The sequence below is a fragment of the Halichoerus grypus genome, chromosome 8, assembly GCF_964656455.1.
Source record: "Halichoerus grypus chromosome 8, mHalGry1.hap1.1, whole genome shotgun sequence".
NCBI lineage: Eukaryota > Metazoa > Chordata > Mammalia > Carnivora > Phocidae > Halichoerus > Halichoerus grypus.
The window spans coordinates 121,330,517-121,351,947 of record NC_135719.1 but is presented as its reverse complement, the minus strand read 5'-3'; the positions used below and the strand labels follow the sequence as shown (position 1 = coordinate 121,351,947).

The 21,431-nt window shown below is 48.1% G+C and overlaps 1 protein-coding gene across 4 annotated transcripts in view; it reads left to right on the top strand.

Annotated features, from left to right (window-relative positions):
• Positions 1 to 16,890, top strand: part of SLC8A3 (solute carrier family 8 member A3) — a 134,437-nt gene extending 117,547 nt beyond the window's left edge. For 2 of the 4 annotated variants that reach the window (XM_078053852.1, XM_036107256.2), the window contains 6 exons: positions 2,457 to 2,560; positions 7,359 to 7,376; positions 11,303 to 11,427; positions 11,971 to 12,070; positions 13,748 to 14,023; positions 16,409 to 16,890. In XM_078053852.1, the coding sequence (XP_077909978.1) occupies positions 2,457 to 2,560; positions 7,359 to 7,376; positions 11,303 to 11,427; positions 11,971 to 12,070; positions 13,748 to 14,023; positions 16,409 to 16,785 (1,000 nt within the window). In that variant the 3' untranslated portion in view covers positions 16,786 to 16,890. The remainder of the gene's footprint in view (positions 1 to 2,456; positions 2,561 to 7,358; positions 7,377 to 11,302; positions 11,428 to 11,970; positions 12,071 to 13,747; positions 14,024 to 16,408) is intronic. The other 2 variants (XM_036107253.2, XM_036107258.2) reach the window with 2 other exon arrangements.
• Positions 16,891 to 21,431: the final 4,541 nt, after the last annotated feature.

Below are 21,431 nucleotides of genomic sequence, written 5' to 3'. Positions count from 1 at the left end.
TGTATTTGGATTTGGGTTCTATTTATGGTTCATCCCATTCCCCAGAGCAGGCCTTAGGAGCCCTCTTTTCTGCCATATTCCTGCTATCAAGGTGTGTTTCTCTTCTGACCTTGATTGAGCTGAAAGTACAGGTTTGAGTTTGAGGTCTAGGTCACAGACCTACCTGCTGGACTCCGTTTTCCCTGCAAAGAACATCTAGGTGTGGTGGCAGAGGGTTAGAATGGTGGGAGAAGGGCTTCTGAGTTGAGTGGAGGCTTTCCCACGAGATCACAGGATTTCTCAGAGCAGATGGAGCCTTTGCCTTCAACTTAAATGACCCACACACCCCAGACTTCCGATAGGCAAGTCAGAACATTCTCTTCTGGACAGACCACTGTGTCGAGGGGAGCCGCCAGTATTCGGGGGCAACGTTCCTTCCCTGGCAGGGCCATCAATCAGGTCCCTCCAGCCAGGCCCTTGGTCACAGGGCACCCATTCCTAACCCGCAGCAGAGTCCCTGCAGGAGAAAAACTACCAGGCTCACAGCTCCTGGGTAGCCCCAGGTTCCCATATCTAGGGCCTAGAGAGAAGTTCCTAGAAAATTCTTCTTTTTTTTTTTTTAAGATTTTATTTATTTATTTGACACAGAGAGAACCAGACTGAGATAGAGAGACAGAGACAGACAGCAAGCACAAGCAGGGAGAACGGCAGGCAGGGGAGAAGCAGGCTCTCTGCTGAGCAAGGAGCCCTACATGGGGCTCGATCCCAGGACCCTGGGATCATGACCTGAGCCGAAAGCAGCTGCTTAACCAACTGAGCCACCCAGGCGCCCCTAGAAAATTCTTCCTGACAGTCATTTAGCTTTGTCTTTTTTCTCCTGAGCAAAGTATGTAAAGGTGTCCAAAAATGGTGCCAAGAAAGGGTAACCAAAAGTGTACTTGTGAAACACACACACAAAACACAAATGCACAGCAAATCTTGTGTCCACCAAATCACCTCAGGTCAGTCTGCCACTTCGCAGATAGCAAAGCTGAGCGTGTCTTTGGAATAGAAGACGAACATCAGAGGCTCTGATTAGACATTTTAGGTTATTGTTTGTTAGCACCGCTTTGCCCTTTAGAGAGCATTTAGGTCCCAGGCCAAAGCTAGCCAGAAAACAAAAATCATGGCTCACTACTGGGACCTGCCAACCCCACCATGGTTCCATGAAGGACCAAGAGGGGGATGATCCAGGCCCCCACAGCAACTTCTCCAATGACAATTGGCCTGAGCCAGCCTCATGCCAGTCTCTGAAGGGGAGTGATTTTCAAGGAAACTTCGCTTCCCTGGATGATTTGTTTTTAAAACACTGTGCTTTGTTGACACGCCCAGAAATGAACAAAGACCTCCTTCACCATTTTCCCCAGGCCCCAGATAATCAGCATTTAAGGAAGCCAGCCTTGGGACATATCAGCCCTATATGATAGAAGTACAGAGGTGATTTAGAATTTGATGACATATCATTTTCTTTTTTCTTTTTTTTTTTTAAAGATTTTATTTATTTATTCGACAGAGGAGAGAGAGACAGCGAGAGAGGGAACACAAGCAGGGCGAGTGGGAGAGGGAGAAGCAGGCTTCCCGCCGAGCAGAGAGCCCGATGTGGGGCTCGATCCCAGGACCCTGGGATCATGACCTGAGCCGAAGGCAGACGCTTAACGACTGAGCCACCCAGGTGCCCCTGACATATCATTTTCTTTACATATTCCTAGGAGTACATCCGCTGTAAATATTAAAGGAGTCCTGTATCATATTGTGGTTAATACATACTTATTTTAGTTCCCAACGCCAAAGCCCTGAGATCAAAAATGACAAAGATGTTAGAATTCTCCCTTCCTTTCTCTCTCTCTCTCTCTCTCTCGTTTCCCTTCCTGATAAATACTTTACTTTTAAAGTTTTCTTTATGAGGCTCACATAAGAAGTGAGTGTAGACACAGGAAAGGAAACGAGCCCCTAGCTAGGTACTATTGGCATATTTCCTGTTGGAGAAGGGCCCTGGATCATTCCCAATGGGCCGGTAGTTTACCTCCTTCCCGAAGAAATGTCAGTTACCATGTGACACCCAATGGAATGTGCTGCCCAACTCACTTCCTACTAACCATTGGCAGGATCTAAACTGACTCCTCCCCACCAGCACCCTCCTTGTCCTTCCCCTTTCCCTCCTGTCCTCCTAGAACCCTTCCTTTGCCCACTTTTCCTTGCCTCCTGGCTCCCTTTCCTTCACACCCATAAGGAAACTACGACCAAGGAGACAAGAAAAGCTGAGACCATTTTTTAATATGAGAAAAATACAATCCACCATAGTCCTGTCAAATGCCACCATGGCGGGACCGGGCTGCATGCGCCAGGAGTAATGGGGAATGATTTTAAAGGCTGTGCTCCAAATGACCAACCAATCTACCGACCCAGTCGACACACTCTCTCTCTTGTTGTCCCTACAGGAAAACCATAAGGGTTAAAATAGTAGATGAGGAGGAATACGAAAGGCAAGAGAATTTCTTCATTGTCCTTGGTGAACCGAAATGGATGGAACGTGGAATATCAGGTGTGAGATTCTTTAAAAAACAGAACAAAATAAAACAACAACAACAAAAAGAAAGAGAAAAATTTAAACTGAAAAGCAACAGCAACAAAAAGCAACTCTGTTTTTTCTCCCCCCATTTTCTTCCCTTTTCCTTTTTCCTCTTTTTGACCAATGGACTTTTTTATTCTTTTCCCTCCTGTATTCTCGCTCTCACCCTGTTTCGGTGTCATCTCTGCCTTCTTAGCCTTAGCTGATTCCCCAGTCCTCCTTTCTCACCTTCTGGACAGCGCTGCAGCCTCAACTCCTCATTACCCTACTGAATTATTTCCTTCCACCTTGTGCTCCAATGATCTGATCACCACTGTCCCCTGCACTCTCCCCCGCAGCCCCCACACATACATGGACCCTGTAAATGTGGAAACTCCTTGGTGGGTGGGGAGGAGAAGAAAAAGAAAGGAATGTGATGCCATGCATGTCTGTACCCCTTCCCTACCTTCTTCCTCCCACCCCTCACCCTCGAGCCTGGATTGAATGGGGGAAGGGTCTGGGGTGGAGGCTGGGGCCCATGTTGCAATGACGCTTTGACAGTTTTGTGCTGCATTCCCCAACCTTCCTTGAGTGCTTGGCAGGTTATTCACTTGCAGAGTGGTTCATAGGTCCCTCTGCCCTTCATGGAGGTAAGTGTTTTATCTGACTATTTCACAGCTGGGGAGACCATAGTATGAAAAGGTATACCAAGTGTCAGAGGCCACAGCTTCTGAGACCTCTCTGAGAGCTGGTGTCTGAGGTAGTCATATGATCTGGAGTCCTGAACTATTCTTCCTCCCCTTGACATCCAGCCCATCTCATTCTACCTTTATTCCAAGCCCAAAGGAGGGAACTTTATTCAGGTTGCTTTAGGACCATGCAATCCCTAAAGCAGAAAATTGGGAGTCTGCAAAAAGAAGGAAATAATTCCAGATATGGGTATCTCCCCAGCCAGAGGGCCCTGGAAAAGGACTGACATTGGGTGGACCCAGAGTATTGACTTATGGGTTTTCTGATAGGAGAAGGGCCTCTAAATGGTGTAGTTGGTGTTGATCCCTGAGAAACAACACAGTTCACAGAAGCCTGCCTTTGCTTGGCATCTGCAAATAGACATATCGCCCAGATCCCAAGATAACCCTCATCCCACACCAGGGGAGTGGCCTCATCTCCTCCCTTCCTCAAGACACGCATCTTGGGATACCTGCTAGGGTTCCATTCCTAAGGGACTGATTATGTTGCAACCAAGGAAGATGTAAGGAAAGATTTCTTCCCTTGAAGAAAAATGATTGGAAACCACTACTTCGAAAGTGTTGGAGGAATATATGTGGTTATGGAAAAGGTGCTCTTGGGAAATATCAAGAGAAGGACATTCACACTCCCCTTCAGGAGAGATATGCTTCTGGGAGCCTCATGGAGAATGGAACAGTGAGACCCACTTGTTTGTCAAAAAAGGGTGATTATTCTGCAACTACTTCACATTCACATGACAAAGAGCAGCATAAAGCCTTTCATTCAAGGACAGATCTAAGAGATTCAGCAACTATCCTCCTAAAGTCTTATCAACAGGTATGACTGATCAGTTCTCACTGTCTTCTGGGGACTCTCTCTGCAGATCTGACCAGTTCTGTGTCCACCCAGGTCTGGACATGCCTAGTGTTCTAGAGGCAAAAGCCCTCTCCATCTTCCATTACTCATCCTCTCCTTGCCACCTGATAGGATGTCGCCATGAGCCTGACTGCCAGAGTGTGGGGGAAAAAAATCTCTAGTTCCATTGTTTAGATTGTGTTTCTGCCAAACCACTGAGAATATTCTCAGTTGTCTCAACACCTGCCCTACCTCATTCCCACCTCCCTTGTGCATTTACTCCTCCTCTTCATGATTGAGAGGATGCAGCAGACACCTAAGGCCATTGTAAACTAGCTTTATCAATTTCCATAGTCTCTGCTATGTAGGTGCAAATGAAAGCAGCACAAAAGATCATTCAGGGTAGCTGGAAAGAAGGCAGTGGCTCCAGACAAAAAGAATGGGTTAAAAGTCCATCCATGACTTTATTCCACCAGTAAAGAAGCCTCCCCTTTTTTTTCTGCCTCCCCAATAAACCCTGATCAACAGCAGGACAGGGAGTGACCTAGGATACACCTTGCACTCTTCAAGAGACTTGGCCAAATGCAAATGCCTTTGGCTACTCCCCCCGACCTTTTTTTTTGCCCTCAACTCTGTTCAAGGAGATGTCAGCAAAGTCCTAGTGGAGCTTAGTCCTAGGGAGTGAGTAGGTGAGAAGGCAAGGATCCTCCAGGTCTTCCCAGTGACCAAGATGCCAAGATGGAAGGTGCCAATAGGAAATATGTGCATTTCCTGACCTCCTGGTCTATTGTCTGTTTTCAGTTTCTTCACATCTTCCCATATTTTGGCATTAGACCATAAGGTGAAAGGTCATACAACTTGATTGTCTAGACTCAGAATCAAATGAAAACCCATCCTGATTTTCAGAATTCCCTGCTGTTCTCAGAGTGAGAAGCTGTCTTTTCATGATTACTGCTGTATGGGAGAGTCTTAGGCATTCAGAATAGCATAGACTTTGCATGGTCAAAATGACGTTTGCGTTACCAAAAAAAAAAAAAAAGAAGAACTGTATTTGAAATAGCAGATTCTATTCTTGGCAAACAAAACAGACTTTAGAGGTGAGATTAAATGCTCTGGATAAGTGAGAGGAGGGAAAAGGGAGGATGAATAGGAAACATGGTTGCTCTGGTGTAGAGTAAGTGCTCTAGTCCAGAAGTAGACATTGGAGGGCAACGCCGAGCAGCATGGTCAAGGCTGTTGGGGCTGGACACTTGGAGCCTCATGTGGAAAGGAAAGCACTCTTCCCCAGTCGTGGGGCCTGTCTGTGCCCCCTCTTACCACATCAATGGGCTCACCCTGACAAGCTGCCCAGATGCTTCCAGTTACTCACAGAGCTATGCTATTTCCTGTATGTCCCTGGGGTGTCTGAGCAGGGATAAATGATGCTCACCTGACCCTGGGGATCAATACAGGGGAAAGTTCAGCTGCAGATTTTCTCATCATCAGCAGCAGGAAAAACACCCTGAAGGTATTATGTCACTCAGAATTGGCCTATCTGGATCTCGCTGACCCATCTATAACTGCTAAGTGGAAAGTCTCAAATTTATGTAGACAATGGTACCATTCCAGCTGACTGCAAGCCCTCTCATTGTGATAGAGATGATCCTGGGTTGGGAGGGACTTCTGAGTGAAAACCAGGGCAGCAGGGACCTTTTTGGAAGAGCTACCCCTTGTGGGTCTACCTGGGGTCACTGATGTGTTTGGGTTTCTGGTTTCCCCTGGAGCTTGAGGGCCAGGAAGGGTTCTGCTTCCGTACAGATCCATAGAAGGAGCAGAATGAACAAGCTCTCTTGCTATCTGTCTGTCTGCCTATCCATCTCAATGTAGCAAGGAGGTTCACTCAATTACCCCTTGGAATTCCCTATGGGAGAAACCAGAAAAAGTTGACTGCTGTTTGCTCTGCTTATATACCATAAAAATTCTCAGTCCACGTGTCTTCAGTGGTTGTGACTGTGAGATGGTGGATCACTGGCCCGAGTTGCATTCCTAGAGATTTTTAGAAGAAACAATTCACAGACACCACCCCCGCTCCTTCCTCGGCACCGTCAGTCACCAGCTATATCAGGAGGATGTGGTGGGATGTTCCCAGACTTTTATTTGACAAGAGCCAGGGAGTGTGGGGCTGTACTGAGACACCATTGAGAGGAAAATGTGGTATGTCACAAGAATTTTTTAGCGTAAGTCCAAATTCGGGACCTAGGAATGCCGTGCGTTAGGTACGTCTAACTCAGCTTCCCAGCCCGTGTAGGGCCCTTATTATTTGTCATCTCCCATCTACAAATAGCTTTCTGTATGACAGTTTCTCTGGTCCAGAATACCTGGACCCTAGTTAGCCTGTCCTTTCTGGAACAAAAACACCACCATCCAGAGATGCAGCCCCACAGGATCTATAAAAAATACAATTGCCAAAATACGTGGCAAAAAACAAACCTCAGCTGAACCCCTACTAGTTGCGGTGACTTTGCTAGGCACAGGTAATACAAAATGGTATTACCCTAACCTCCAGGCTGTATCCATAAAAAGATAAACCATTCAAAGAAAACATTTTGCAGAACTCAAAGTTCTGGCCAACGTGGTAGCTAGGAAGCTATTTGTGGCCATGGAAGTGTTATGGGCACTGGGAAGCTAAGCACGATCTGGTTATAAGGTTAGGGATAGAAGACACAGGACTGAGCACTATTCCACTCTTGTAGGCCACTGCTCAGGACCCTGAACTCCTATTCAAGCCCCAGGGTCATATGCCCCACTGATAAGCCAGCTACACTCTACAGTTTTCATGGTAACTGGATCCTCATTCCTTTACAGAATGGATATGATAACCTGATTTCTTAGAAGATCACGAATGACCAACTCTGTGTCTGCTCCGCTCACATGGATTCCCCATCCTCATTCCTTTTCCCCTCGCCCCCAGAGCTGTAGGAAAGGTGCGGGGAAAGTCAGGCTGCAGGGCTCTGGTGCTCAGCAGTCCCTCCAGTGGCTTATGCCTCTTGCTGGTGCTGTGCATGCCCTAAATGCTGCCTTTTGCATGTGGCTGCAAAGCTCTCACCCACTAAGCTCACTGCCTTCCTTATCCTGCTGCAACCACAAAGCCTGGGGATACTTTCAAGATGGGACCTTAATGCTCTTTCCTTTTCTTTCTTCCCCTTGTCTGGTACCCATTTGCAAACAGCGCTCCTGTTGTCTCCAGGTAAGAGGTGTCTTGCCCCCTCTTTTCTACTTCTCGCCAGTGCCATTATTTAGTTTAAGACCAATGTCCTTTGATTTAGTAGGAACTGCAGGCTCGAGCTAACCTGACAAGTTCTCCTAAGGACTGAGAGGTTTATTTCCCCACTTGAAGTAATTGTGAGGAAGTAGACAATTCTTTGAGCACCACTTCTGTCAGCGGATGTGGGTAAAGGCAGAGCTGGTCCTCTCTGGGACCAGGAAGAGAGTTGAAACTTACCAAACAGACAGTGGGTCATAGACTTCTCCTGAGTCTTAATTCATCTGTCATCTCATGTTGTAGGGCAAGAAAGGATGAGAGTCTGGGCTGAATCTCCTAATGGGATCATGATGGGATTTGAAAGAAAATACTTTGATCTTGAAGGAACCAGGGGAAAATAATCAGGAGCTGCTCTGAGAACATGAAAAGCAATTTTTGAAAAATCTCAAATTTTACTGATCCTGGGGATCTTCCATCTCATTACAGCTGAGACCTAAATTGCTAGAACTTTTGTTCATTTGTCATTGAAGTCACATGTGTCATGAACACGAAAAAGAATTAGGATATTATGGGTGGTGGGGACAATTATCTGGCTGGAAATAGAAATTTTGGAGAAGTTATTTTGGACATATTCTCATGCAGAATCTAGGTTCTGTTGTAGGATGTACACCTTCTTTGAGAGTATGCTTGCATCAGTGGAATGAAATCATAAACAACATCCAACTTTGTGAGCAGATAGGAAAGCATTTCCAGCATATCAGCAATACTATAACTCTCAGTGCAGGCAGAGTGAGCTATACAAGATGTCTCAATATAAGTTAAAATAACACTTTAAATTCATCAGCTCTTTGAACATATAACAAATTTTAGGAGCATTCGAGAGGCAAAACATCTTACAAAATTCACTGGTATTCAAAATTACATATAGGCTGAACCCTGGTCTTGAGAAGGGGCAATATATAAAGGACATTGACCTCCTTGGAACCTTTAAACAACAACAATAAAAATAGGTAAACCCTACATTTTTTTCTTTCTGAAAAAAAGGGACTCCAGCTTCCTTGGCCATTTGCTTCCTCTTTGTACTGACCCCATATATTCCACTATTCCCCCAGGGTATTAATGCCATAGCATTGGGAATTCCTTCTCTAATTCACTTACCTTCTTGCCTGAGGAGGTATTTGGGCTTCTAACTCTTGCTTCTACCCACCCCCACCACCAACCACACGCATATATACACACAACAGAGATTGTGATTTAATTTGGGCTTTCTTGTACTTTTAACATATTTGCAAAAAAACCAATAGAAGCTGAAATAGGAAAAGAAGGTATCATTTTCTAGATCTTTCAGTCTGTAAACTTTTAATCTAGGGGCCCATGGGTAGATTTTAAATTCACTGGAAATCTCAAATTCTTGTTTGAATTTTCCTGGGCAGACAGGCAAACATGATTAACAATGCCTGGTGGTGAAAGACAGAGAGTAAATATGTTCATTCTGAGCTACACCACCAAGTTCAGGGACCTGGGATTGAGCGCACTAGCGGCGTTGCCCCATTTCTTTCTGAGGATACCTGTAAAGCATTCACAGCAATCTATTCTTGTCTATTCTTGCTCTTTGTTCTTCCAATATTTGCTCAATCTTTCATCCTATTCATATTCTCTCTCTTTCTCTCTCTCTGCACGCCTCCCCCCTTTTCTGAGATCTGAGAGTTTCTTCAGTCAGTCCAAATATCAAAATCACCTATCATTTATTCTCTTCGCTTGAAATTCTGAGGAGTTACATAAACAAGCTATCACAATCATTATGGACTTTTAGATTTGAGACTTTTCACTCTCTCAGGAAATTAATTTGAATGTAAAAGAATGATCATTACAAAGATAGAAAAAGGCAGGAATTTCTACCAAACCAAGACACTAAATCAGAGTTGATTTAAAGGCATGTGAATCAATCACTTAACGGATATATATGGAGTACCTCTGTGGGGCTGTGGGAGATCCAAAGATAGAGGATTGGTATTTGTCAAAGAGATTTTTGCAAAAAGCTAAATGGAAAAACTGACTGTCACCACAGGGGTGGACAGGTCAGTAGGTAGATCAATATCCTGCCAGATGGATATAGTGCCAGACTGATAGCTGGACAAGGGGTTAGACAGGTACATTTATATGTCACTGGAGAGGTCACTATATTGGAATAAAGTTCTTGTGGCACATGTAAAGTATGACATGGGGGCATCAGGGAGGGAGGAGTAGAATAATACTGTCACTGCTAGGATAGCCATTATGATATGGTGCCAAAACCTACAAGTAGAGGAAAAAGGTACCCTTGCTTTTAAAGAATCTATAAGTATTTTTCTAAAGGCTATTTCTCAGAGTGGCTTGCAGTCTGGCTTCTAGGATCACTGACTTCATAGCCAGAACCCTAAGTGTACCCAGATTTACCTTCATAATTAACTAATAAAAGACTCAGAATCAATGGCTTGAATAAAGTTAGGCTGCTAAAGGGTATCTGCTTACTTAGAAATAGACAGGACTTTGATCCTTGAGAAATAATTGCTTCTGAAAGCTGTCACCAACACTAGCAGGAGGACAGCACCACGGACAGCTCCCAAACATTTTGGGATTGCCTTCTGTGTTTGGTGCGAGAAGCACTGAGTGAAACAGCCAGCTCAGGAATCCTCCGCATACTTTCTTCCCATCTTCATTCAGGAAAACTAAGAAAATCCTTATATAAAACAGCCTCTCTGGTAACTTACACTCTTGGCTTATCGTCTTTCCAGTGAATTCTTTTCCTTGCAACTTCAAGAGCTCGAGTCTCACCCGTCCCTACGCTTCACCGATTCCCGAGTTAGAGAGAAAAGAAGACCTCCTTGGCCTCTGACCCACTTTGTCCTTGAGATTATCCAAGGACTAAAGGATTCCCATAGGAGATTCATTATGTGGAATGAAAGCAATTAAGGAACTGAATAAAAGAATTAATTGCATGTAAGAATGTGGACTTGGAAGGAAAGATGTTTAAATGATCTCTGAAAGGAACAGGCTGCCAAGAGCAATTTTCTAATCAAAGGGGAATAAAAAGATTCAATCTCTATTTCACTCTAATCCAGAAAACATGTCTTCATGGTGAAGTGGTCTTAAAATGGACTCACCAGTTGAAGTGGAAAAATTTTCCCACCATTCAACCTGAGAAGGGACCTCTGGTAAATGAGTCAAGATGCTGAGGGACACAGGGAATGCCTCAAAAAAAAGTAAAGGAAGAGCTTCCTTTTGGTTTTGACTGAACGAGTATTTCTGTTCCAGAAGAAATGTGCCTGGTTCCTACAGAAATCCTGGGGATCTTTCATTGGAAAATCAGGAAATCTTTCAGGAAATCTTACAAGTTTCTCACTGTGGGGATAACATTCACTTGTATGGAGTGTAGATATTCCTCCCTTCTCTATAGAGGGCACATCCGAACGGTGTTGGAAACAGATGTTAATGGGGGGGGGAACCAGTAGACATATCCTTTGGATTAACGTGGTTCTGATCTCCAAGAACTTTTATATCAAGTAGTTGAACAGTCCGGCTCAACAATTCAAAGTTGTTAAACGCTTTTGTTCCCAACTCTCCAATATCTCATCAGATGACTTGGGGACTTCAATAGGTGCTATTTCTTGGAAGGTCTTTGGGTCAGGTTGCTCACCCAGTTACAAAATGGAAATAGGAATGCTTATTCCAGGCCCTCAGGGGACCATCTCAGGGTCTGATGGTCATAAAACGTTCAGCACGTTATAGAAAGAGGCACTAAAAAATACCTGAAGTCCCTACTCTCGAGAGAAGTTTGCTTTGTGCCCACTGCCCATGCCTAATACTCTGAGCTTTAGACTCCTAGGGAGTGGTGAATGTGCTAAAGCTAGTCTGATTTTGTTTTGTTGCAGAGGTGACAGACAGGAAGCTGACTGTGGAGGAAGAGGAGGCCAAGAGGATAGCAGAAATGGGAAAGCCAGTACTGGGCGAACACCCCAAACTAGAGGTCATCATTGAAGAGTCCTTTGAATTCAAGGTCAGGCCATAAATGTGATCTAATTGAATAACAGAGTAATGTGGTGGGAGGTAGAAGTTTTGTTACAGTTTCACCACTGAATAGTGAAGCTGAAACTGAACAAATCACTTACCCACCCAGGGTCAATTTCCCCATTTGTAACATGGAAGGAATAGTGCTGGCCATTTAGATCCTAGGAATATTGGGAGGAAACATAACAAATGGAATAAATGGGCTATAAAGCCCCTCGATGTATTATCACTATTGTTTAACTGTATTTTAAAAACAAAGATTCTAAAATTTACTACTCCGGGGCAAGGTTTATTGGCATCATTACCGTTATGCTCTATTTTATTGCTCTAAGTATCCAATATCCACCATCACAACCAAAGAAAAGGGAAATAGAAAGACTGACCCAGAAGATATCATCCAAGGCCATTACTCCCAGGACCCATGTGGATACACCTGGAATGCAAGACATCTTTCATTCCCTTGAAACACCAGACTCCTCAACAGTTCTGAGCGTTCTAACCTCATGATTCCAAGTTTTTATCTCCCTGACAGAATACGGTGGACAAACTGATCAAGAAGACAAACCTGGCCATGGTTGTGGGGACCCATTCCTGGAGGGACCAGTTCATGGAGGCCATCACTGTCAGTGCAGGTAAGAGGGTCTCAAGATGGGCACCGGCCTTGCTGAGAGAAGCAGGCGACGCCAGAGAAGGGAGAACACAGCCCCATCAGCAGCTACCAATTTCTGGGCAGGCCCCTGCGTCCCAGCGCTAGTCCTTGCTCTTGGCCTGGTTTATCAGGTCACTTTGGAAAAGAATCATGGGGTAGCTAGAAGAGCATGGCTATCACTGGTTTCAAATCCTGGCCCCCACCGTGTGACCTGGGACAAGTTACCCCCCCTCCACCTCAATTTACTCATTCAAAAAGGGAACCATTTCGACCTTTCTCAGCAGAGTAGAATGGTAGAGTCTGGTACCAAACAGGAACTCATTAAATTCTGGTTTCCATCATTCTTTCCTCTCACTTTTTTGGGCCTCCTTTTCTGTAAACTGGGGGCCTATTCTGATTAGACATGGGGGTCCAGAGTTTGTAAAATCTCTGCATTGACAATGACAAACCTCCGCCCTGGGTGATTCCAGACCTTTCCGTGGCCATTCACTGACAGGTTCCCTCAGTGGCGGCCCAGAGCACAGCCAGGGCCCCAGACGAGGTCTCTCCACCACCATCCATAGTGCCTCTCGGTACCGCGGAGCCCTCCCCGTACTGCCCAGCTCCGCTGGCCTTGTCCGCCTTCATGAGGCTTTGCTGTCATAGCAACCACAGGGTCCCATGCCTGAGGCCCGGGAGCCAGGGCAGAAGTACCGCCGGGAAGAGAGGGTGGCCGCGGCAGCTGCTGCCCCTCGTCTCACGTCGCCCGCCTCAGATCCCCCCAGGTCCCCCTCTGATGACCTTACTTTGCCCCTAAGGGGACAATAAACAGAATATAGGCGACCCTATAGACGAACCCTCTCCTTTCTCAAGCGAGGGAACTGAGGCTTAGAAATAAGGGGTGATTTTTCTCAGCTTACTGATCCTCTTCCTGGCAAAGCTGCACCCGGAACTCAAGCGCCCTAACTCCTGCTCTTTAAAACCCTAGCTTCCCCTGATTGTGTCAAACATAACAGAGGTGGCCCTGGACAAGGTACCAGCGGGCCTCAGCATGCCCTCTCCTCCCGGACTGCTGAGCGGGCAACTTGGCCCCTGTTTCCTGGCAAAGACAATGGGGCCCAGCCCTGCTCTGTCCCACGGGCTATCGGGAGGATGGCGCTAGGTCTCTGGTATGCCCACATGATCTGGAAGGACAGCCGACCCCCCAGGGACGGATAGCCACCAGAACCGCGAGCTTATTGCCGCAGGCATGTCAGGAACATTAGGGAGGCGCTCCGCCCACGTCCAGTGAAGAGCGGACACACGGCTGATTTCGCTTTTCTTCGCCCAGGCAACCGGGCGCAGCCTGCTCTACCCTCCTCTCTGCTTCGTCGCCTTGTCCTTCCCAAGTTCCCCCCCCCCCCAGCCTCTCTCTTTCTCCCTTCTCTCCCTATTCCCCTGTCCTCTCCCTCCCACCCTCCCGGGTGCCCTGCATTCACATTAACCAATGGGGCACCCCCACTCGGTTCCCCTTTCCCCAGTGTCGTCTGGCGCCCAGGCCGTGGCCCACGCTACTGCCCAGGAGAGGGCTGGAATCTCCTGCCAGCTAATAATGCTTGCCACGTGGGTTGACTTGACTTTTTGCTGAATGGGGATCTGACCTCGCTGCCCTTCCCTGGGGCCTGTTTTATCTGGTCTGCAGCAGGGGACGAGGAGGAGGACGAGTCAGGGGAGGAGAGGCTGCCGTCCTGCTTTGACTACGTCATGCACTTTCTGACGGTCTTCTGGAAGGTGCTGTTTGCCTGCGTGCCCCCCACAGAGTACTGCCATGGCTGGGCCTGCTTCGTTGTGTCCATTCTCATCATTGGCATGCTCACGGCCATAATCGGGGACCTGGCCTCCCACTTCGGCTGCACCATTGGCCTCAAGGACTCCGTCACCGCTGTCGTTTTTGTGGCATTTGGCACCTCTGTGCCAGGTAAGAGTGAGGGGGGCTTGGGTTCGCAGAGAGGTTATTACCAGGTCCAAGGGATCCCTCCACTTTACCTCAGTATCTTCCTTACTATCTCGGATCTGAGCTTAACAGAGCCTCTGCCCAAAGGTGCACAGAAGCCAAAGGGATTAATGAAAACAATTACTAGCAAGAGCTAACATTTCCTGAACACTTTTGATGTGTCGGGCACTGTGTATGCTACGCAGTTTACAGGTTTCCTCTCTGTAGTGCTCACCAAAACCCTGTGTAATCGGGATCATTATTATCCCCACATGACAAATGAGAAAACTGAGGCCCACAGAGCTAAGTCAACTGCCCATGTGAGTGGCCCACTTTCTTAACCTCCACATGATATGAAGGCCACAAACAACGTAATTCAAAGACTATAGATACCGTTCTCCTCCCACTTGTCTCTGGCAGCCACCGAGACTAAAGATTAGCCCACTTGAAGATGTCACAATAGAAATGTTCACAAGCATTCTTGGCTTCCTCACTTAGAAGGACACCTGTGAGTACAAATTGTCTCCTGGCGGGACAGGAGAGGAAGCTTAGTGAGCTCTTGTCCTTTCATATGATGAATTACATATTCTTTTCTTATAAACACCCAAAGACGAACAAGAGCAGGCATGAATTTATTCATTCATTAGACAAATATTTACTGAGCCCGATGCAGTCCTGTGCTAGTCGTTGAGGCTATCGTGGGAGGCGGGCAGGTGCACTCCCCGCTCTGAGCGGAGTTCAGCAGCTACTGGTAGAAACTGCACTCAACTCCTGTAATTAAAATCATCTCAGTAAGTTCAGTGACAAGAGAGTAGAGGTGCTGTGTAAGCATAGAACAGGGGGACCTGGGCTGGGCTGGGTCGTGGATAGCTTCCAAGAAAGGCTTATATAAGCTGGGCTGGAATGACAAGGAGCAGTTAGCCCGCAGAAGGCTGTGTTAGCTCAGGCTCCTGACTTAGTTCAGCTGGGTGTCCAGGACATCGGAGCCTGAGCTCCTGCCAGGGAGCCTCCCCGATACCACAGCAAGGAAGAGAGAGCATCCTCCGCCAAGAGGGTTAGGCTGAGTCCCATCAGACAGGACTCTGCTGGCTGGACCCAGGGAAACCCTTCCTGGACTAAGAGAATAAAACCTTCTAGAGGGTAACTGAATTGACATGACACTCTAGGAAAACCGCGTCCTCAAATCCCAGCACGGAGTGGTGGGATTATTTGTACATTGGTGGTGCAAGAGGCTTGGCTCTCATGGAAATGTGTCAGGTGGTAAGAAATTAGACGGATGATCCACGGAAGGCTTTGTGGAGGAGATGCCCTGTGATCTCTGTTCTCTAGGCCTCTAGGGCCTGGAACTATCAGAGGGGAAGGAGCAGAACTACCACAGGGGAAAAAGGAACACACGTGGGAAGAAATTGCAGAGGATCAGAGGCGGAAAAGCAAGGTCATAAGCAAGAAAAGGCAAGAGGTTTTCTCTGGGAGATCCGAGAAAATTGGCAACAAGGAGGCAAGGCAGGACAAGCGGGCAAGGAGAGAGCTTGGGACACTTCCAAGTCCTTGCAGTTGGCCCAGGGAGTGGCTGGCAGCATTAGGGGCTTGACAAAGGTTACGCGGTGGTGCACTCAGCTGATTTCATGGCTTTGCCCGAAATTCTCTGGGGTGGTGCTATGCAAAGGGCCCTTCCATGAGGGTTTTAGGGCCATATGTCTTGTTAACTGCCCGTGTGACCTTGGGTAGATTCCTTGACCCTTATTTTCCTTACCTGTGAAATCAAAGGGTGGCTAGATGTCCCTGACAGTCCTTCCAATGCCTACAATCCACGCCAACATCTAAAGTCAAGCAGCTTGCAGGGCCCTGTGCCCCATATACTAACGACAGAGGCAGAGCCCTGTCTTCCTTGAGTCCATACCTCATGGTTCCCTGGCGTGTCCTCTGTCCCCGTAAATCTAGCCCCTAACACAATGCCGAATGCAGGGGCATCGCCCATGACTGTGTTACGTGAGCTGATACCCCACGTGATGGTTACAATCAGGCATCTACCCTCAGCAGCTTCCCAGGATGCCAAGGTTCCCTGGGCAGATCATCATGGGATAGCAAACTCCCCTTACGGAAAAAAATGATCCAAAGGGAACAGCAAACCCACTGAGTAAGTATCAGGACCAATAGGCCCTTATTCAGGCCCCAGCAGATGAGGAACCTGAAGCCCAGAGGAGTGAGGTGACCTGTCCAAGGCCACACAGCCCGTTCACGGCAGAGCCCCTGCCTCTCCTTCCTGAGCTCGGCCTGGGGCCCCACCTGCCTTTTGGACACATGGGGGGGGAGGGAGGAGCCTCCGCGTCTCAGGCTCCCTGCAGCTCCCACCGTCTCTCCCTTTTCCAGACATGTTTGCCAGCAAAGCCGCCGCCATCCAGGACACGTACTCGGACGCCTCCATCGGCAACGTCACGGGCAGCAACGCCATCAACGTCTTCCTGGGCATCGGCCTGGCCTGGTCCGTGGCCGCCATCTACTGGGCCCTGCAGGGACAGGAGTTCTACGTGTCCGCCGGCACGCTGGCCTTCTCGGTCACCCTCTTCACCATCTTCGCGTTCGTGTGCATCAGCGTGCTCTTGTACCGCCGGCGGCCGCACCTGGGCGGGGAGCTGGGCGGCCCTCGCGGCTGCAAGCTGGCCACGACGTGGCTCTTCGTGAGCCTGTGGCTCCTGTACATACTCTTTGCCACGCTGGAGGCCTACTGCTACATCAGGGGCTTCTGAGCCACGCGCGGGGCCTCCGCAGCACACGCCTCGGACTTGCCTAAGGGAAGGGCGCTTTGCCACCGCGGCCTCGCCGGGGAGCAGCCCGCGGAGGCGGCGTCAGGACTCGAGCCCCGGGACCCCACCCCCCGCCGACCTGGCCCCCCCCGCCCCCCGCAGTGGGACTGAAAGGGCAGAGTCTTAACCAATCAGAGTGGAGGAAACACCCACTTCACGAAGTATTTAATTCAGTACAAACCCCGACAGCAACAATCCACCTGCTCCGCATCTCCCCACCCATGTCCCTGACCCACAGCGGAGGTCAGACCCTTCCGCCGCCCGCCGTCCCAATATTCCTTTGCTTCCTCTGCTTCCCTGGGGGCAGGGCTTCCGCTGTCTGTCGGCTTGGCCACCTCCGCACCCTCTCCCGCAGCTGGCGAGGGCGGAAGTGAGTCCTCCCCTCCCACCCCACCCCCAGGCCGCTGTCGTCGTGGTCATTACTGTGCTCGCTTTCCCATCAGGTGTCCTCATTGTTTGTTCCTTTTGTCTTTTCTTTCTGAAGTCAGTTAACAAAGGTGCTGTGAGGGAACCCAAGGCGGGAGCGGACAGGTAGAGGCAAGACGCTCAGCCGCACCCCCTCCCCCTCTCCCCCCTCCCCCTCTCCCCCCTCCCCCTCTCCCCTTCTCCCCCTCTCCCCTCTCCCCCTCCCCTCTCCCCCTGTCCCCCTCTCCCCCTCTCTCCCCTCCCCATCCCCTTCTCCCCCTACCCCTCTCCCCCTACCCCCTCTCCCTGGAAACAGCTGTCTCTTGGCCCCAGCCCATCCTGCACCCCGCCCCCCAGTCCGCTTTTCTTCTCAGTGGGAGAGGGATGTTGTTCGGGTGGTAGTGTGTTTGCACACTCACGAGGAGCGCTGAAGAACCAGGGTTGGTGCTGGGGCAGGAGGAGCTTTATATGCTTATGTCGACATCCAGTTTAAAACAAAAGGTCATGGTTCCCTTCCGTGCCCTTTCCAGTTTATTCCGTCTGTCTGGCTGTGGCCGTGTCTATACGTTTATCCTTCCGCAGGAAGACCCCCCACGTGGGAGATAGGGGACAGAAATAGGATTGGTACCTGATGACAAAGGGCAGCTGGGGAGACAAAAGCATAGATGGCTTCTTGAGTATCTTTGGCTTCCTATCTGAGGCCGAGGACAAGAGCTGTCCACCTCGTGAGGTCTTTGAGGGGAAAGATTGTATTTAAAATGTCAGTGCTTCGGAGAAATGTCAGCTTCACCACCCCCTCACTTCCTAATGCGCCACACGAAGAGGTCTGACTGTATTTCTGGAGGTAATGCAAAAACTGAGAGGTTGATAACGAAAACCAGGGGCTCCTTCCACCTCTCCTGGACCCTCAGGTCACGTTCGAAAGCATTTTCACAAGGTACGAACTGGAATTTCTCATCTCTCCCACATTCCTGCTTGTTTTTAAACCTCATGAAGCTCTTTTTCCAGCCTGTGGACTATTTCTTGCCCCAGTAAAGAGGAATCTTAGTTGCTATCATCCCACGGAGCCTGGGTTTATAGAAAAAGAGATTGCCATGGCCTACAGACCATTTCCCAACAAATTTGGAAAGGCCTTGGCTTTAAAACACACACGCTTGTGCGCGCACATGCACACACACAAACACACAGTCATCACAAAACTGCCCACAGATCTTTAGGCTTTCTGCATTGACATAAATACATTTTTTAAGGGAAAAAAAGAGAAATTAAAAAACACCTGTTTAATTTTAAACACATTTTTTTAAGAAAAAAATAACTAAAAAAGAAACAGTGCTCATGTCATAAGCTATGTTGACAGTTGCCCGTGGAAATGTTGGGTTGGTTTAAAAAAAAATAAAAGCTATACTTATATCTCTCTAAATACAGCTTACTTCTTCCATGTTTCTTCAGGAAAAGGTCCAGGGGGCCAGCTGGGGTTTCTTCTGGAGCAGATGCGGTTAAGGTGAAAGTGTCGTCTCCTATTTGTATCTCCTGTCTGCATCTGCATCCCCTCAGATGCCAGTGCTCCAGACCCAGTATTTTTAAAGCAAAAAGAATACTTTGGGGAAATGCCGCCCATCAAAAGCTGGACGCCGGGACGCTGGAGGACCGAAGCAGCAGAGCTGCGGGGATTAGGGGAAAGAGGCTTTCGTATCAGAAAGGCGCGGTGGGGCAGGAGTCCCGCCAGGCAAACAGGGCCCTGCAGCTCTTACCAGTAGGCACGTCCGTTCGTTCGTTGACTCATCATCCATGCGACAAGTGGATTTTGAACGCCGTCGATGCATTGAGCTACAGTCTGGTGATATAAGGAAGACCTCAAGCAACTCACAGTCCAGAGGGGGAGGTAACACTTTCTTAACCAAGGCTCTCTTGGTTCCAAGAAACAGAAACCCATTAACCTACCCCAAGAAGTAGGGGGGAGCAATGCGGCAAAGGCCTGGTGGGGGGTTCCTGTGGAACCCCAGACAGAAGGCACAACTGGCCATAGGAGCCTGTCAGTCTGCTCTCCCTCTCCCCCAAACGGCATAGTCCCCCCAGTCCTCCCAGTCTCCCCTCAGAGCAGGCCCCTTCCTCTCCCTCCCAAGATGCTCCCTCCACTCTGCTTGTCTGACACGTGGCTGAGCACAGCCCTGTCACCACGGCAAGACTGCACAGCGCCATTCCCACAACTGCCTGGGACGTCCCTCTTCTCTGAGTGGATTCTCAATGGAGAGAATGTGACCAATCTCCCATCCCCAAAGGGCCATTCCCGAAAGGCAGAATCCTCTGTTGGAGGCTGTGTCTGGCGGCTGGGCTACCCGTGGATCGGTAACTGTCTGAACTCCCGGTCTGAACAACTCAGGAAAGAGAGGGGTGACATTATATGTACTATTGCCCTTCCCAAAAAGCCAAGTGTTGGGAAGGAGCCTATGAAGCATATGAACCACCAAGGTACAGATAAAATTTACAGCTCTATGTCATGAGTGCTCTAAGAATGCCATAAAGAGGTGCCACGGGAAACACTAACTCAGCCTGGAAGCATCGGGACAAACAGAGCATGTAACATTTAAGCAGCATCTCGAAGGAAGAATCTTTTGATGAGGGGGCTTGGTAAGAGGGCTAAAACAGGATATGGTGTCGTCCTGGAATAACGATGGTTGGCGTGGTGGAGTATAGAGTTCAAGGGGACAGAGAACAACACAAAAAAGTAGACAAGGAGAAGGGTTTGGCTAACAAGCTCATTTAGTTCTTTGCCAGACACTAAGATGAAAATGAAAAATGCCCTTTAGCTGATTACATGGTAGATGCCAAGTCATGAAAGCCATTTGGACCTATAATTCCCCCTTTTTGAGTCATTTCTGGATTATTCCTGTTCTCGCTTTGTCAAGGGAGAAGCTGGGATGAACCAGCGAGAACAGGAAAGAGGGTTGAGAAGAAGAGCCTGGGAACCTGAAGACCTGGGTGCTGGTCTGGAGGCCGCCATTACTTAGTTCTGTGGACCTGCACTGCTCCATCTCTGCTCTGGATCAGTGTCCTGAACTACAAATAAGCTCTTGAATGGCCTTGGAGGCCTATTACTTCTATCTTCCACTCTGGCATTCTGGAATACATATACAAAAGTGACATGTGCACGTGCATGCTTGTATATGTGTGTGTGTGTGTGTGTGTGTGTGTGTAACAGCAAACTGCCTATCAACCTCAACCTGACAGGGCGTTGCAGATGTCCTTTGGGAATTCCTTGGCCCTGCTGTCTGTGTGTTAGTGTGAAAAAAGACATTGCTAGCCTTTCGCACATGTTCATTTTCAGTACTTTTTACTGACTCAGCCACACACATTCTCATTCCCTTGATTCATTTATTACCGAGGCTAATATTAGCTGCTATAATAAATAAACCCCAGGACCACAGAGGCTTTGCAAGATGAAAGTTTGTTCCTCACTCTTGCAATAATCCAGTGAGGATGTTCTCAGCTTTCTTCCACACGAGGATTCAGGAACTCCATTTCCTTCCATTTTGCGGTTCTGCCACTCTCTGAGGCCTTGGAGTGCTCTTCATTCAGTGGCAGACGGGAAGAAAATTAAAGAAGGCACACGCACTTCTCACCGCCTTGGCTCTGAAGTGAGACGCATTACTTTTGCTTCTGTTCCATTAGTAAGCGCTAATCGCTTTATCCTACCCAAAGGCAAAGGAGACTGGAAATTACAAACCTGGCTGGGCAGACACTTCCCAGTGTCCACTCTATTTTACAAGAAAAGGAACTTTTTATGAATGTGTGCTTCCACCATAACCCCTTTGTGATTAAAGATAGATATTTTTAATATCAATGACCAAGAGCAGTCTGACCTATGTCTATGTGAGGTTTTAGGGGTTATAAAAAGCCTTGTATATACATGTATTTGAGTTGGAGAAGAACCACAGAGGTAGATATTATTCTTATTTTATCACTGAAGTCCTGAGTGGCTAAATTATTGCCAAGAGCATGTAGATCTTAGAGGCAGGACACAAGTACAAGTCTTCTGACTCCAAATCTAAGCTCTTCCCAGAATATCATGGCCTCTGATGACAAACACTAGAACAAAGGATGAGGACCCCAGGAGGCAGATCTAGCCAGTGAAGGAGCCCCTTGGAAGCAGCCAGGGGGGAAGGCAGAAGAAACCAGCCAGCAAC